Source organism: Mauremys mutica, chromosome 16 (genome assembly GCF_020497125.1).
Source record: "Mauremys mutica isolate MM-2020 ecotype Southern chromosome 16, ASM2049712v1, whole genome shotgun sequence".
Lineage (NCBI taxonomy): Eukaryota > Metazoa > Chordata > Testudines > Geoemydidae > Mauremys > Mauremys mutica.
This window is the reverse complement of record NC_059087.1, coordinates 19283721-19296950: the sequence shown is the minus strand read 5'-3', so window position 1 is coordinate 19296950 and position 13230 is coordinate 19283721. Positions and strand designations below refer to the sequence as shown.

The window sequence follows — 13230 nt, the reverse complement described above, 5'->3', positions numbered from 1 at the left end:
TGGCACAGTGCCTCTGAGAATCAGATCAATAGGAATTGCTGTACAGTGTCAGACCACTGAGCTGGCAATTAACACACACGCTTAAGAGGAATGTGAACAAACCTTATTTCCTAATTTTCAGAGGTGCTGTGTGCCCACAGCTCCCAATAGCCGTGCTGGGTGCTCAGCATCTCTGAGAATCAAGCCGCGTGTGCAGGTCTAAACATGTCTGTGCAGTCAGAATATGCAGGACTAAGTCAAGGGATGATTTCCTTTGGGAGTTTATCCACAGATATTTATTCCTCGCTACTAGCGAGAGGGAAACCAGCAGACAGGGTCGCACCAGCAACGTTAGAATTTTTTTATTTTATTTTTTTCAGAAAGCGTCTCGTGAAACATCTAGGACAGTGGTTTTCAACCCTGGGGGGCCACAGACTATGTCTAAGTTTGCCAAAGGGGTTCGCACCTCCATTCAAAATCTTTTAAGGGTCCGCAAATGAAAAAAGGTTGAAAGCCACTGAACTAAGAGTTTTCGAGATTCTGATGGGACTAACATATTGTCATTCAAGAGAAAATGAATCCCGATCTAGAAACGATGGGCCAAATTCTGCTCTCGGTTACATTGGTGTAAATCTGGAGTATCTGGATTCACTTTGTCCTAGAAGATATTGAAATGATGGGTTCTCCTTCCAACAGCATGTGTGTGTGTGTGTGTGTGTGTGCGTGCGCGCACACACACACACACGCACATATATACATATATACACACACACACACACACATATATATATATATAAATAAATTAGCCTCTCTCAATCAAAGCCGTGAATTTACAATAGCTGAGAATCTGACCACAACCTTCAGTGACTATCAATGACCACTGAATCCAGTGGGCCTCTTTGTTAGCACATGGGTCTCCTTGGGGGAACTCATTGCAGGCTGAGGGCGTAAGTCTCTGAAGGATCACTTTTCCTTCAGGAGGAGGGAATCTCCCTACTTGTTGGTTGCAGCATTAACTGCACCATAGCACTGAAGTATCAGAGGGGTAGCCGTGTTAGTCTGGTTCTGTAGAAGCAGCAAAGAATCCTGTGGCACCTTATAGACTAACAGACGTTTTGCAGCATGAGCTTTCGTGGGTGAATACCCACTTCTTCGGATGCATAGCACTGAACAATCAATGAATAATACATTGATGGAACACGGGAAATTCTAGATTGCTCTCTGCTGCTCTTGTTTGTTCTGCAATCAGTGCCGGGAATATTAGCAGCTCTGGCAGTTGTTAGCAAGGAGGTTTCTTTAAACATGAGCTGAAATTGACTTCTGAAAATATTGGGCCATATTCTTCTCGGTTACGGTGGTAAAAGTGCATTGATTATAAGGGATTTACACAGCGTAGGTGAGAGGAGAGTTTGCCCTAGAGAATCTAGTTCACTATAGATATCTCTTTGAATTGCCAAATGCTGTACAATTGAACACAGGAGAGCGAGCCCTTCTGGCTCTCTACTCAGATAAAATATTGCCCCACTCCTGCCATTGGATCCACACAGGCATACTCAGAGAGCATCTTTGAAGCCAATAGGAATCCGGCCCGGGCCGGTGGTATGGATCTGTTTGCAGGATCAAGGCCTAAGAGGCTAAATTTCTCCAACTTGAACACACAGAAATAATCGGACGTAGCAATGCCCGGGTGTGATTGTGAACTGCACAGTAACGGAGCTATGGGATTAAATGTTGGCTTGTGCCAGGTCAGCCTTCAGCTGAGCATGTCTCAGTAAAGGGCCATTCATTCCCACTAATGTGGTGTTCAGCTGTTATAGCCATAGAGCCAGTGAGGTCGTAACAGACGAGATTATTAATGCTAGGACCTAATTCCAGGCAAGCAGGAGATCAGCAGTGGGAGAACTGTGCCGACAGGAAGTAGCAATGTAGGGTGCCGTGACAGATTCTGAATTTGCAGAAACTCTGATGCTGCCTGTGGGCCATAATCTACCCTAAATCTTTGCACAAAGAATCTGATCCAGCAGAGCAGTTAAGCACGTGCTTAACTTTAAGCGCCTGAGTAGTCAGTCTATTGACTTCCAGGGGATGGCTGATGAATTTAAAGTTAAGCATGCGTTTAAGTGCTGAACTGGATTAGGGCCCTTATTCTCATTTTAAGGGCCCAAATTTTGCTTTTGGTTTCTCTGATGCAGTGAAATTGATGGCAGTGGTTTAACATTTCCCTCAGTACCTGCCTAATGCAGCCCTAAAGTATTAAGAAAACAGTAAGAATAAAAACTTGAAAGACGCTATGCGAGTTCTCTGCCATGTGTGGAGTATCCTGCAGGAGGAGATACTGAAGGGGCACAAATTTCTATAATACCAACAAGTAAAAACAAACCAATTTAAATAGCTCTCAGGTTAGACAGGATTCCAGATCAGAGCTAACCCTGGAGCCCTCCGAAACATCCACATTTCCTACAGCCAGCGGGTGGGCACAGGATGGCAAATGCTAGCTGGCAGTTTTAAAGATAGACTGGCTCTCGCATGAGGACAGCAGCCCAGTGGTAGCGGGCGCCATTTTGTGCACGAAAGCAAAGGCTGCTTTCCATGTTCTGCTGGCAGCTCGCAGCAGACCAAACGTAGTTGACTCAGAGAATAAGCCAGCTACACTCCTCAGCCCTGAATTCCTGAGCAATCGTGCAAATGCAGTGGCAGTGCCACATGGCTCCTTAGCTGGTGGGAGAGGGAAGATGGTGGGAGAGATGCTGGGGAATGTTTAACACTGGAGATTATTATACAGTATTGCCAAATTTTGGTGCAGGATTTCTCTGGGAGGATGATCTGTATCCATAGAATAGTCCTTTCGGTGGAAAAACATTATCAGGGGTTTAGCTGAACTGAGCTTTTCCTGTTCTACTCCACTCTATCTTTGCCGGAAAGAATCCGGAGATGGAGTTTTGATTTGATTTTTAATGGTAAGACTTTATAGTTACAAAGCAGCATTGGTTTAGATTTCAGGCAGTTTCTCCCTCAGGCACCACAGACTTTATTTAAAAACATAAAGCTTTATAGACCCGAAGAGCCAGATCCTCCACTGGTGTCATGGAACTACATTGATTTATAGTAGGTGAGGATCTAGCTCAAAATATCCAGTACCTTGCATTCTGCACTGGCGGCATCTGAATTTGATGTTCCACTGTGTATCTGAATTCTTTTGGTTTTCTTCCTAATCTGACTCTGAACCACATTGTCTTGTAGGTCAGCCAAAGGCATCTCCCACCGTGCACCTCTTCCCTCCATCCTCGGAGAAGAGATAAGTACAAAGAGCAAAGCCACGCTGGTGTGTCTGATAGAAGGTTTTTACCCTGGGTCAGTCCAAGTCACCTGGAAAGCTGACAGCAAGCAGATCTCCACTGGAGTGGAGACGACCAAACCCTCCAAACAGAGTGACAACAAGTACATGGCCAGCAGTTACCTGTCTCTGGCTGCATCAGATTGGAAGAGCAATGAGTCCTACACCTGCGAGGTGACACATGATGGGAAAAACATCGTGAAGTCTTTGCAGCGCTCACAGTGTTCTTAACCCTCTGACGGCTCAGCTGGTCCTTGTGTCTATCAGTAGAATTTTCCACAAAAGAGCCGGGATCAGTCTGTAGCATCACCTTAATGCTGATCTCCAGCAGGCTCTGCTTCCTGTGTGATGTGGGGGATCTTTGATGATCCCTTTGATATCTGCTTTTATTCCCATGTTCCCACTGCTCTCACCCCTCTGCATTCCCTGGAAATGTCCTTCCTGCTTTAGTCTCTGATGCAGCCTTGTTATGATATTAATAAAACCAGAAACATTCACCTATCGTTGTGTCCGTGAAGAGTTAAAATTATTGCCTCTTTCAAATGTTTTCAAAAAGTTGTTTATCATGATTCTGCAATAAAAAGATGGACATTTATCTGCCAATAGTTTATTCTTCTGGTTCCAAAGGCTGAACTGATTTCTCTCAATTTATCTGTCAATAACTTATTCCTAGCAATATCAGTAAGATTTAGTAGCCACTGGGTAATATGTATTCATAGCTTTAAAACTCTCTCTTGGATTTTCACCTGGAGTAGATTGGTACCATGCCACTGAATTGGGTGGAGTGAGGCCGATTTACGCCTGCTGACAATCTCACCTTGTTTGCTTTTGTCTAGCAATAAAACCACTAGCACCAAGCTTGGGAGTTACCCTGAGTCTGGCGAAAGGTGCTACTGCTCTAAGCAACAGAGGTTGCAGCTGCCAGGGCAGAAATATTCTGGTGGGACCCACTGCTCGGTTTCTCTTGGGAGCTCCCATGGTCTGAACTTAGTCTCACTTAAACACTATGAAGCAAGCGTAGTGGGTCTTTCTATTAGTGGTGCCGTGGGTCTTTTGCTGGCTCTCTGCACAAGAGTGTCACTGGACTCACCTTCGAATGGCGTAACTGGACCACGAACAGACCTCATGCTACGCCAGGCCACTCAATTCACTGAGTATCTCCTGCTGCTGGTGTCCCTGGCCGCCCACAAGTCACAAAAACAGCCGTGCAGCCAGGGAAATGCACCTTCCCCTTGAATGCCAAACTGCACTGTGCTGCTCTGGGTGGGACCTGCTATTCGTTCGCGGGGGGCAGATGGCTACGGGCTTGTCAATTACAAATGAACATTATTAGGTAGGAGGAGCTTTGAATAGATTTTTTTAAAATCAAAATATCTTTGTTCCGAGCTGCTGTGTCCCTGTTCCTTCTCCCAAAGGGGAATGTCTCAGCAGCGACCCTGCAGCTCCAATAAGAGTAAACAGGTTATAATTTACCAACAGAGGCCTGGCAAATGCAGTCATAGATACATTTACAGTTACAAATGTGAACTCCAAATGAAAACACGTCCTTTGTAATAGCTTGAAAAGGCATAAAGCCACGAAGCCCCCCAAGGGAGAGATTATATTGCTCAGCCCTAGCTCCATTTATCTGTGGTCTGTCATTCACTGTGCTGTAGGGTTATCATTACTGAAAAGAATTCTTACTGGATGTAAATGGCTTGCCTGGTCGTTAGCCTGCAATCTCAGCTGCTCACACAGATAGAGCCAGCCTGCTCCCTGGACCCAAATGTGTGGGTACAACTAGTAACAGAATTCATGGAGGGTGAAATTCACCCTGTGCAATGGCCTTCATGAAGCCCATGAACCGTTTACGTGAGTGGGCTTCAATAGTACATAGGCCTCCTGCAGGACTCCAGAATTACACCCAGAGAGAAACCACCAGGGAGGCAAGAATTCAAGGCCCCTGTATCCCAGGGTGGTACTGGGTCACCATGCTACAGGGAAAGAGAAAGCTAAGATCAAGCATAGCCTGGTGGAGTAGCTAGTTTTACTCCAGGCCCTGAGGTTTTTTCCCCCACATGTCACTTCCCAGTCTGCTGTGGCACCTATACAAGCTAAATCAAGTGTAGGGGAAAGAAACCAAATAACTCTATAATGCCAATTTTTTTTAAAGACTCCAGAGGTGATCCTGGAAATTACAGGCCGATAAGTCTAACTTCAGTATCTGGCAAATTGGTTGAAACGATAGTAAAGCTCAGAATTATCAGACATAGAGATGAACTTGATATATTGGGGAAGAGTCAACATGGCTTTTGTAAAGGAAAAAAAATCACACCTCACCAATCTATTAGAATTTTTGAGGGTGTAAACAAGCATGTGGACCAGGATGATCCAACGGATATAGTATACTTTGACTTTTGGAAAGCCTTTGATAGCCAAAGGCTCTTAAGCAAAGTAAGCAGTCATGTGATAAGAGGGAAGGTCCTTCCATGGATCAGTAACTGCTTAAGGGTAGGAAACAAAGCATAGGAATAAATGGTGAGTTTTCACAATGGAGAGAAGCAAATAATAGGGTGCCCCAGGGATTTGGATTGGGACCAGCGCTGTTCAACAGACTAATAAATGGTCTGGAAAAGGGAATAAACAGTGAGGTGGCAAAGTTTGCAGATGATATAAAATTACTCAAGATATTTAAGTCCAAAGCTCACAGCAAAGAGTTGCAAAGGGATCTCACAAAACTCAACAAAATAGCAGATGAAATTCAATGTTAATTACATAATCCCAATGATATGTATAAAATGATGGGGTCTAAATTAGCTATGGTGCAGAGAACCACCACAAGGGTTACACACCAACTCAGTCCCACCTACATCCCCATTTAGCCTGTGGCCATCCAGTATGAGACGCCATTAACCCTTCATTTGCTGGATTAAAATAGTAGCCAAAGCAAACATCAGACACAAGTAATGCAGCCTGAGGAAACTGAGCAAAAGGAAAACAGGCCCTGATTCAGCAGAGCAGTTAAGCACGTGCCGACCTTTAATTAAGTTAAACATCTAGATGAGTCACTCCTGAATGATTCAACAGTTAGGGTGTGCATGTTAGTTCTTACTCGTGAGCTTTTACTCACCTGAGTTAGTCCCATGGATTTCAAGAGGACTGTTCGGGTGAAGAAGTGCTCACCAATGGGTGACATTCACCCTGTGCAGAGGACCTGCATAATGTCTATGCACCACTGAAATCCTACATCAGCCCTGTTAAGTTGGGTTTAAATGGAGCATAGGCCTATGCAGAGCCTAAGCCCAGGGGTGACTTCACCCTACTGTGGGTAAGGGACACATGACCCAGCCGTGACCTGGGAGAATGATGAAAGTCACTTAACATATCAAATCAGCAAGTGCCACATTAGAGGTGTGAGGGGATTTCTAATAACCCAAAACATCTTCCCTGGAAGAGCAACACATTTATCGCTGAGAATTAGACAGAACCCCTGATGCTCACCCAAAGCTGCACAGAATTCTCCTGCTCGTCACGTGTTCCCAAGCCCACGCCACACTTAACAGTGTTAGTGTTTGGGGGAGTGTGCTTCAGAGCCTCCGTCAGGCCTGAAAACCACTGTCCAGGGGCTTATGTAAGGTCTGGTCCATTGGCGTCAAGGGAGCTGTGTCACTGACTTCAGTAAGTGCAAGATCAAGTGCTATAAACAGCTTCAACTGCAGCCCATTAGTGAGGGAATGAGGCTGGTCCCATTCACTCCCCTGGCCGTGCTGAGCTGACACACACCAGGCGCTCAGGGGAGTTTGTATTTACAGTCAGAGGGAGGGTCCAGTGCCCTGGTTTAATTCAGAAGAAACCAGCTGAGCATGGACACAGCTCACAGCCTAGATGTTTACTGGCCCTGCCCTTGGTGAGAGGGGCCCCACACGCCCGCACTCTGCTGGGCAGCAGGCCCCAGAGCTGCTCTCCTAAGGGGAGGGGCAGGGAATAGCCCAGCGATGGTGAGAGTCTCATGGCAGCTCTGTCCAGGGAACAGCGCAGGGATTTACTGCTGAGAACAGCTGGGAAATACAGAGCAAGTGGCTGTCGTTGGTGGCACTGAGTTAATTTCCCTTCAGGAAAGTTCTGATCTCTGCTGCATACTGGATATTGGTACCAACATTGCCTTGTATTGGTACTAACAGGGTCCCCGCAGAGGATGGTGGTGACCGGTTTCATGGCACATGGATCTTGAGCATTCTTTACTTGTTCCTTCGACATGTCCAGTGCGGAGACTTAACCAGCCCCCGGCATCCTTCAGCCAAAAGTGAACACAGGACATGCTGTGCCCAGTAACTCGGAGCGACTCCTGGCCCGATGGACTATCTGGAGATCCTGATCAGGTAAGGCAGGACCACGTGTCATGGGATGCGGTAGCTTCTCACTGACAGGTGCAGGGAAGGCTGCACTATCCGGATGAGAGATGAGAACAGCACGTGGTGTTGGTTTCCTATCCACACACATGCAGCCCCACATGGCAGATCTGTTTCTTTGCTGACACTTGTTGGTGTGACGCTAGGATAGTGTTTACACTATGTCTGTAGAGATGCCAGCGCTTCCAGGGGGGTGGGCTACAAACACGTGCTTTGGAAACAGGGGTATCCCCCACATGAGATACACGATTGGATACATTAAATACTCGCAGCAAATGGGCCTAATTCTTCTCTGGTATAATTCTCACAAGTCACTATAATTGCACCAGGGTTGAACGTGGCTCAGCGTGTTCACTATCAGCATCCCAAAGAAATCTGTCAGCCCCTCCCTCCTGGGGACCTATGAGGGGCAGCTGGCAGTGGAAGGACCAACAGCGTAGCAGCCCCAATTCAACACTCTCTGTGTCCCCTCCTTGAACCCCAGTCTCCTGACTCCCACTCCAGTGCCATAATGACAAGATGATCTTCTGCTCTCTTATGTGGTGGGCATGCATGGACCAGCATCTGGCCCCATATGAGCTCTTCCAAGGAATACTCCATTGCTTCACCTCCCAATGGATCTTCATTCAATCAATTGTACGATGAGCTTCTCCAGAAACGAGGAACATTCGCTCTCATGCAGAGCCAGCTGAAGTTGTTCCATGGCCATTTTCTCCATACGTACAGTGGTGGCGACCTCTCCCTGCCATTGAACGTGACTGGTTTTTGTACAGCCATGTGTCACTGTGGGTTGTCTTCGGTGGAGGAACCCATCTGACCGTCCTTGGTAAGTCACTGAATTACTCACTGCCTTTCCTTCTCACTGCCAACACTGTCATGTTTCCATGATTTTTAGCTCCTTTTCTGTCTTAGTGCCAGACTCGGGTCTCCTCTCACTTTATACACAGACCTTCCCACGGGGTTAAGAACAATGTTTAACCCATGGATAGTCAGAATAGTGTGTACATGTTGCATGCTGGATTTTCTTATATTTTTCTTATATTTTCCCTCTGAAAGGGTTTTTGAATTTGCCTATGAAACCTGTGCAGATTCTGCTGTCAGCTACCAATTTCTAAGTAACTGGTATTAGCCTCTTCAGGGAAATATTTCCACTCCAAAGTTTTGTTTTTTTTTAATTTGCATTGGTTTTAATGGACTAGACATTTCTTATTAGCACTCCATTTTGTCTCATGTGTGAAAGAAACCAAGGGCCAGATTCTCTAGCAAGGTAAAACAAAATAGTCCCATTGTCTTCAATAAACCTACCCCAAAACTCATCCAAATCTCTTTAAGATGGGTGTAAAATACCTTGAAACCTAAAGTGATGTAGAAAATAATGTGTTTGTTGCAATCTAAAACCTGATTTGTCTGGTTAGCTTGAAGAAAATTCAAATTAGTGAGAGTTGGTCACGAAATAGGGTTAAACTTGCTGGAAATTTTCAACAAAAATTTAAAAAAAAATTCTTTTCATCTAAATTTTTAGCAGAAAATATTGACTTTTTGGCAAAAAACCCAAACCCAATCACTAAAACGTTGTCACCGAACAATTAATGAAAAGCCGGGGGGTGGGCAGGAGAAATGAGAGTTTAGGTGAAAATATTTGGTTTTGAGATTCTGCTTTTCCAGCAATAAAAAAAGATTTTTTTTCTAGATCTGCAGAAACTTTCTGCAAAACTTCCATTTAGATAAAAACCCAATTTTTAACGGACAAGAGATTTGATGGGTAATTTTTACCTTCCTATTTGCAGTATCCTTTTAGAGCATATATATTGCTTCTTGCTTGCATATATATACCTGCCCCTGGAAATTTCCACTACTTGCATCCGACGAAGTGGGTATTCACCCACGAAAACTCATGCTCCAAAACGTCTGTTAGTCTATAAGGTGCCACAGGATTCTTTGCTGCTTTTACAGATCCAGACTAACACGGCTCCCCTCTGATACTTTTAGAGCAAGTTCAGCGATTGATATTTTTACAATATGAGAACAGATCTTCATGTGGTGTAAATCAGTGTAGCCCTCTTGACAACAATGGAACTACACTGATTTACACTTACACTGAGTGAGTGTAATTGCACTGACTGACTTACTCCTGACCCGGAGGATCGGTTCCATTGTTCATTGGATAATGGTAGCTACCACTGGATTTCAGTTTGGAAGTACCACTCAAACCTGATTTTCTGACAGTGCTGAGGGACACCCAACACCTATGAAATATGGAGAGTTACAGATAAATGGGGTGGGGTTGAAACAGCCCATGAAGGGAGGACTTGAAAGAGGCGGCACTAATTGCCTCTCTCAAGCCTGGAGCACACTAACGAGGTTGCTGGCCAGTCTGGGAGGGCTGGACGGCTTCCGAGAAGCTGCATTCTGTGTCTGCCAGGCTCAGAGCACAACGACCAGGATGCTGGCTGGGCCAGCAGGCTTCAGTTACAGTAAAACCTTGTGGCACCTTATAGACAAACAGACGTTTTGGAGCATGAGCTTTCGTGGGTGAATGCCCACTTCGTCGGAGTACCTACTTCGTCAAAGTAAAACCTTGAGGAGCAGATAGATCTCGGCTAGCCAGGGCTCAGTAAATCAGGGCTGACTGTGCTACCTCAGACAACATTGTTTGTAGCTTTGACCTGTGTAAAGCGTGAAATAACTACAGCCCAGGGTGCACCGAGCCTACTCGTGCTAAGTAGCACGCTGCTCTTCAAACAGGCCCACTGATGTCAGTGGGACCGACCGCTTGTGGAAGAAAGTGCTACCTGGAATGAGGAAGAGCTTCTCACTTTGATCCCTGGTGTCTAGATGTTAAAAGTCTGAGGAATTTTTAACCCCCTGGTGCGCCCATTCCTAAGACAGAAGGTCCTTTATTGTCTCCATATCTCCATTCAGTAACATAGCCAAACGTCAGGCTAGGGCCTAGGAGACTCAACTCTGCACCCACTGGGAAATCTTGCAATGTCCCTTTTCCTCTTGTCTTAGACCCTGATCCAGCAAGGCACTGACACACATACTGGCTCGAGTCCTTTGGTCACATAAATGCTTCTGAAAACATTTCAGCAACAAGAGTATCCAGCATATAACACGCTGTGATAAAAGGCTATTTCCCAGCCAAGAGTTCTGCAGATCTGACCCTTAGCAGAAAGACCTACAGAACGTGATAGACAATGATAACTCCTCAATGACATCATTGACTTACCTTGCAGAATTTAATATCTTGAAACTTTATCTGTGCCATAGAATACCACAGATTGGTTCGAAAAAGCTCTCGCTATGAATGTTCTATACTATTTTACAGTAGTTTCCATATAACGCTATCAATGTGTCTAGATCCCCGTCCCATCCTTTGGATCATGCTGGTTGCTTTGTTATTCCATTTTATAGGATTTTTCCACAAGGAAAAATGTGGGTTTTCCCAGATACCTTTCTGGCCACTGAAGTGGCTTCTGGTGCCCTAACCACACACATTAAACTCTAAGTAAAGTTTAGACCCTAAGAAATAACCCCAAACAAATATCCAGAACATAGTCCAAAACCCTCAGAAAGCTGATTTTAGATTTTTTTAAATGAAGCACAATGTAGAATGAACTGCACCTTTTCTGTGTGAACCACTCGTGCTAGACATACAGTGCATATAGATTGCAACATACTACTTTGCTCACTTTCATAACAATAATTTGTATCTTTAGCACCAACACTGTCCCCAAGTTGTGGGAGTTATGGGGGCAGGAGGAATATGGGATCAAGCCTTCAAGGATTAAAGTGACAAAAAGGATGAGTAAAGTGATATTATCCCCTTTCACAGGGACAGGGAGAGTAACTAACTAGGCCAAGTTCACTAAGGAAGCCTGTGGCAGAACAAGGATTTGACCACAAATGTCCTGATTCCCAGCCCTGTGCCTTAACCACAAGAACATCTTACATCTCAGATAATTACCCTGCCCCGGTGCTTGTGAGAGGTTGGATTTGTTGCACTGCACAGATCTGGAATGTTGAACATTCTGCACTGGCAGTCTCTGGATTTGGGTTTTCTAACACTGAATTTCCTTGTCTTGTAGGTCAGCCAAAGGCATCTCCCACCGTGCACCTCTTCCCTCCATCCTCAGAAGAGATAAAGACAAAGAGCAAAGCCACACTGGTGTGTCTGCTGGGCAGCTTTTACCCAGGGTCAGTCCAAGTCACCTGGAAAGCTGACGGCCAGCAGATCTCCTCTGGAGTGGAGACGACCAAACCCTCCAAACAGAGTGACAACAAGTACATGGCCAGCAGTTACCTGTCTCTGGAAGCATCACAGTGGAAGACCCATGAGACCTACACGTGCCAGGTGACACACGATGGGAAGAGCTTCGAGAAGTCCCTGAAGAGCTCAGAGTGTTCTTAACCCTCTGACCCCCGGAGGGCTCGGCCAGTTCCCGTGTCAGTCTGTAGGGGGCTCCCCAAGGGAGCCAGGATCTGCCTGTAGCATTCCCACAATGCTGATTTCCAGCAAATCTGCTTCCTCCTCTAGGTGGGGGGTTTTACCAATTCATGACACCTGTCTTTATTCCTACGTCCCCACCCCCCTGCATTCCCTGGAATTGTCCTTCCTGCTTTAGTCTCTGATGCAGCCTTGTTACGATATTAATAAAATCAGAAAAAATTGACTATCGCTGTGACTGTGAAGAGTTTAACTTCTTCTGTCCCTTTTACATCTCATGTATTAATTGCAATATTCACCTTCTCTTCCGATAAAATAAAAACTTACCTTTTCTCACCCTATATGGTTTTCTTTTTAGTAAGGAGCTGTTGGCTTTGGGGTTTCAGACAAGCTAATGAGAAGTGACGCTAAGTGATGTGTCGTATCATGGAGATCGGGGGATGGGGAGAGATGTCACAGAGGGATCACTCCCCAAGCTGTGCCTGTTCTCCCTTAACACTGCTCACTCTGGCTCTCAGCCAGCCTTCTGTGAGGTGTGACAATCGCTGCTGCACAAATCTCTCTGCAAAGCACATGTTGTGTTAGGTAATCCCTGGGTGATAGTGGGCTGCATGAGAGCGTAATGCAAACCCCTGGGGTCTGCAGCCAGCCCTGCTTGTGCTGGGATCCTGGCAGCTCCCCACAGACCAGCAGGGCTAGGCTGGGTCAATGCTCAGCTGGGTCACTAGCCCTGCAGAGAGCAGTCTGCTCTGTGAGTTAGTATTGAGTCACCCTCTGCCCTCTCATGGGGCAGATTCCAGCTCCCTGCTTCTCCCTGAGCATTAGTCATTCTTCGAGTAGCCTCATTGGAGTCAATGGGCTCTTGGCTGAACAGCTCAGCGCTCAGGGGAATAAGTGGCCAAATCTGGCCCATCGAGTGAGGGGCACCACACTGCTGCAGGCTGGTCCCTGGGACAGGCTGTAACCAGAGCTCCTGGCTACGTCTGGTCAGTAGAGACCCAAACCCCTCTTTGGTAAAGTGGCCTTTGCTATCCTGCCAACACCAACCTGGGTGACAGCTCTCAACCCGCCCAACTGGCCCT

General features: G+C 45.9%; 2 protein-coding genes across 3 annotated transcripts in view; both read left to right on the top strand.

The window, feature by feature from the left end:
• Nucleotides 1-13230, top strand: part of LOC123351200 (immunoglobulin lambda-1 light chain-like) — a 624702-nt gene that overhangs the window by 598111 nt on the left and 13361 nt on the right. The window lies entirely within an intron of this gene.
• Nucleotides 1-13230, top strand: part of LOC123351197 (immunoglobulin lambda-1 light chain-like) — a 668923-nt gene that overhangs the window by 649179 nt on the left and 6514 nt on the right. The window contains exons 3-4 of one of the 2 annotated variants that reach the window (XM_044990446.1): nucleotides 8492-8527; nucleotides 11790-12283. In XM_044990446.1, the coding sequence (XP_044846381.1) occupies nucleotides 8492-8527; nucleotides 11790-12112 (359 nt within the window). In that variant the 3' untranslated portion in view covers nucleotides 12113-12283. Of the gene's footprint in view, nucleotides 1-8491; nucleotides 8528-11789; nucleotides 12284-13230 lie in introns of those variants that run through there. The other variant, XM_044990447.1, reaches the window with a different exon arrangement.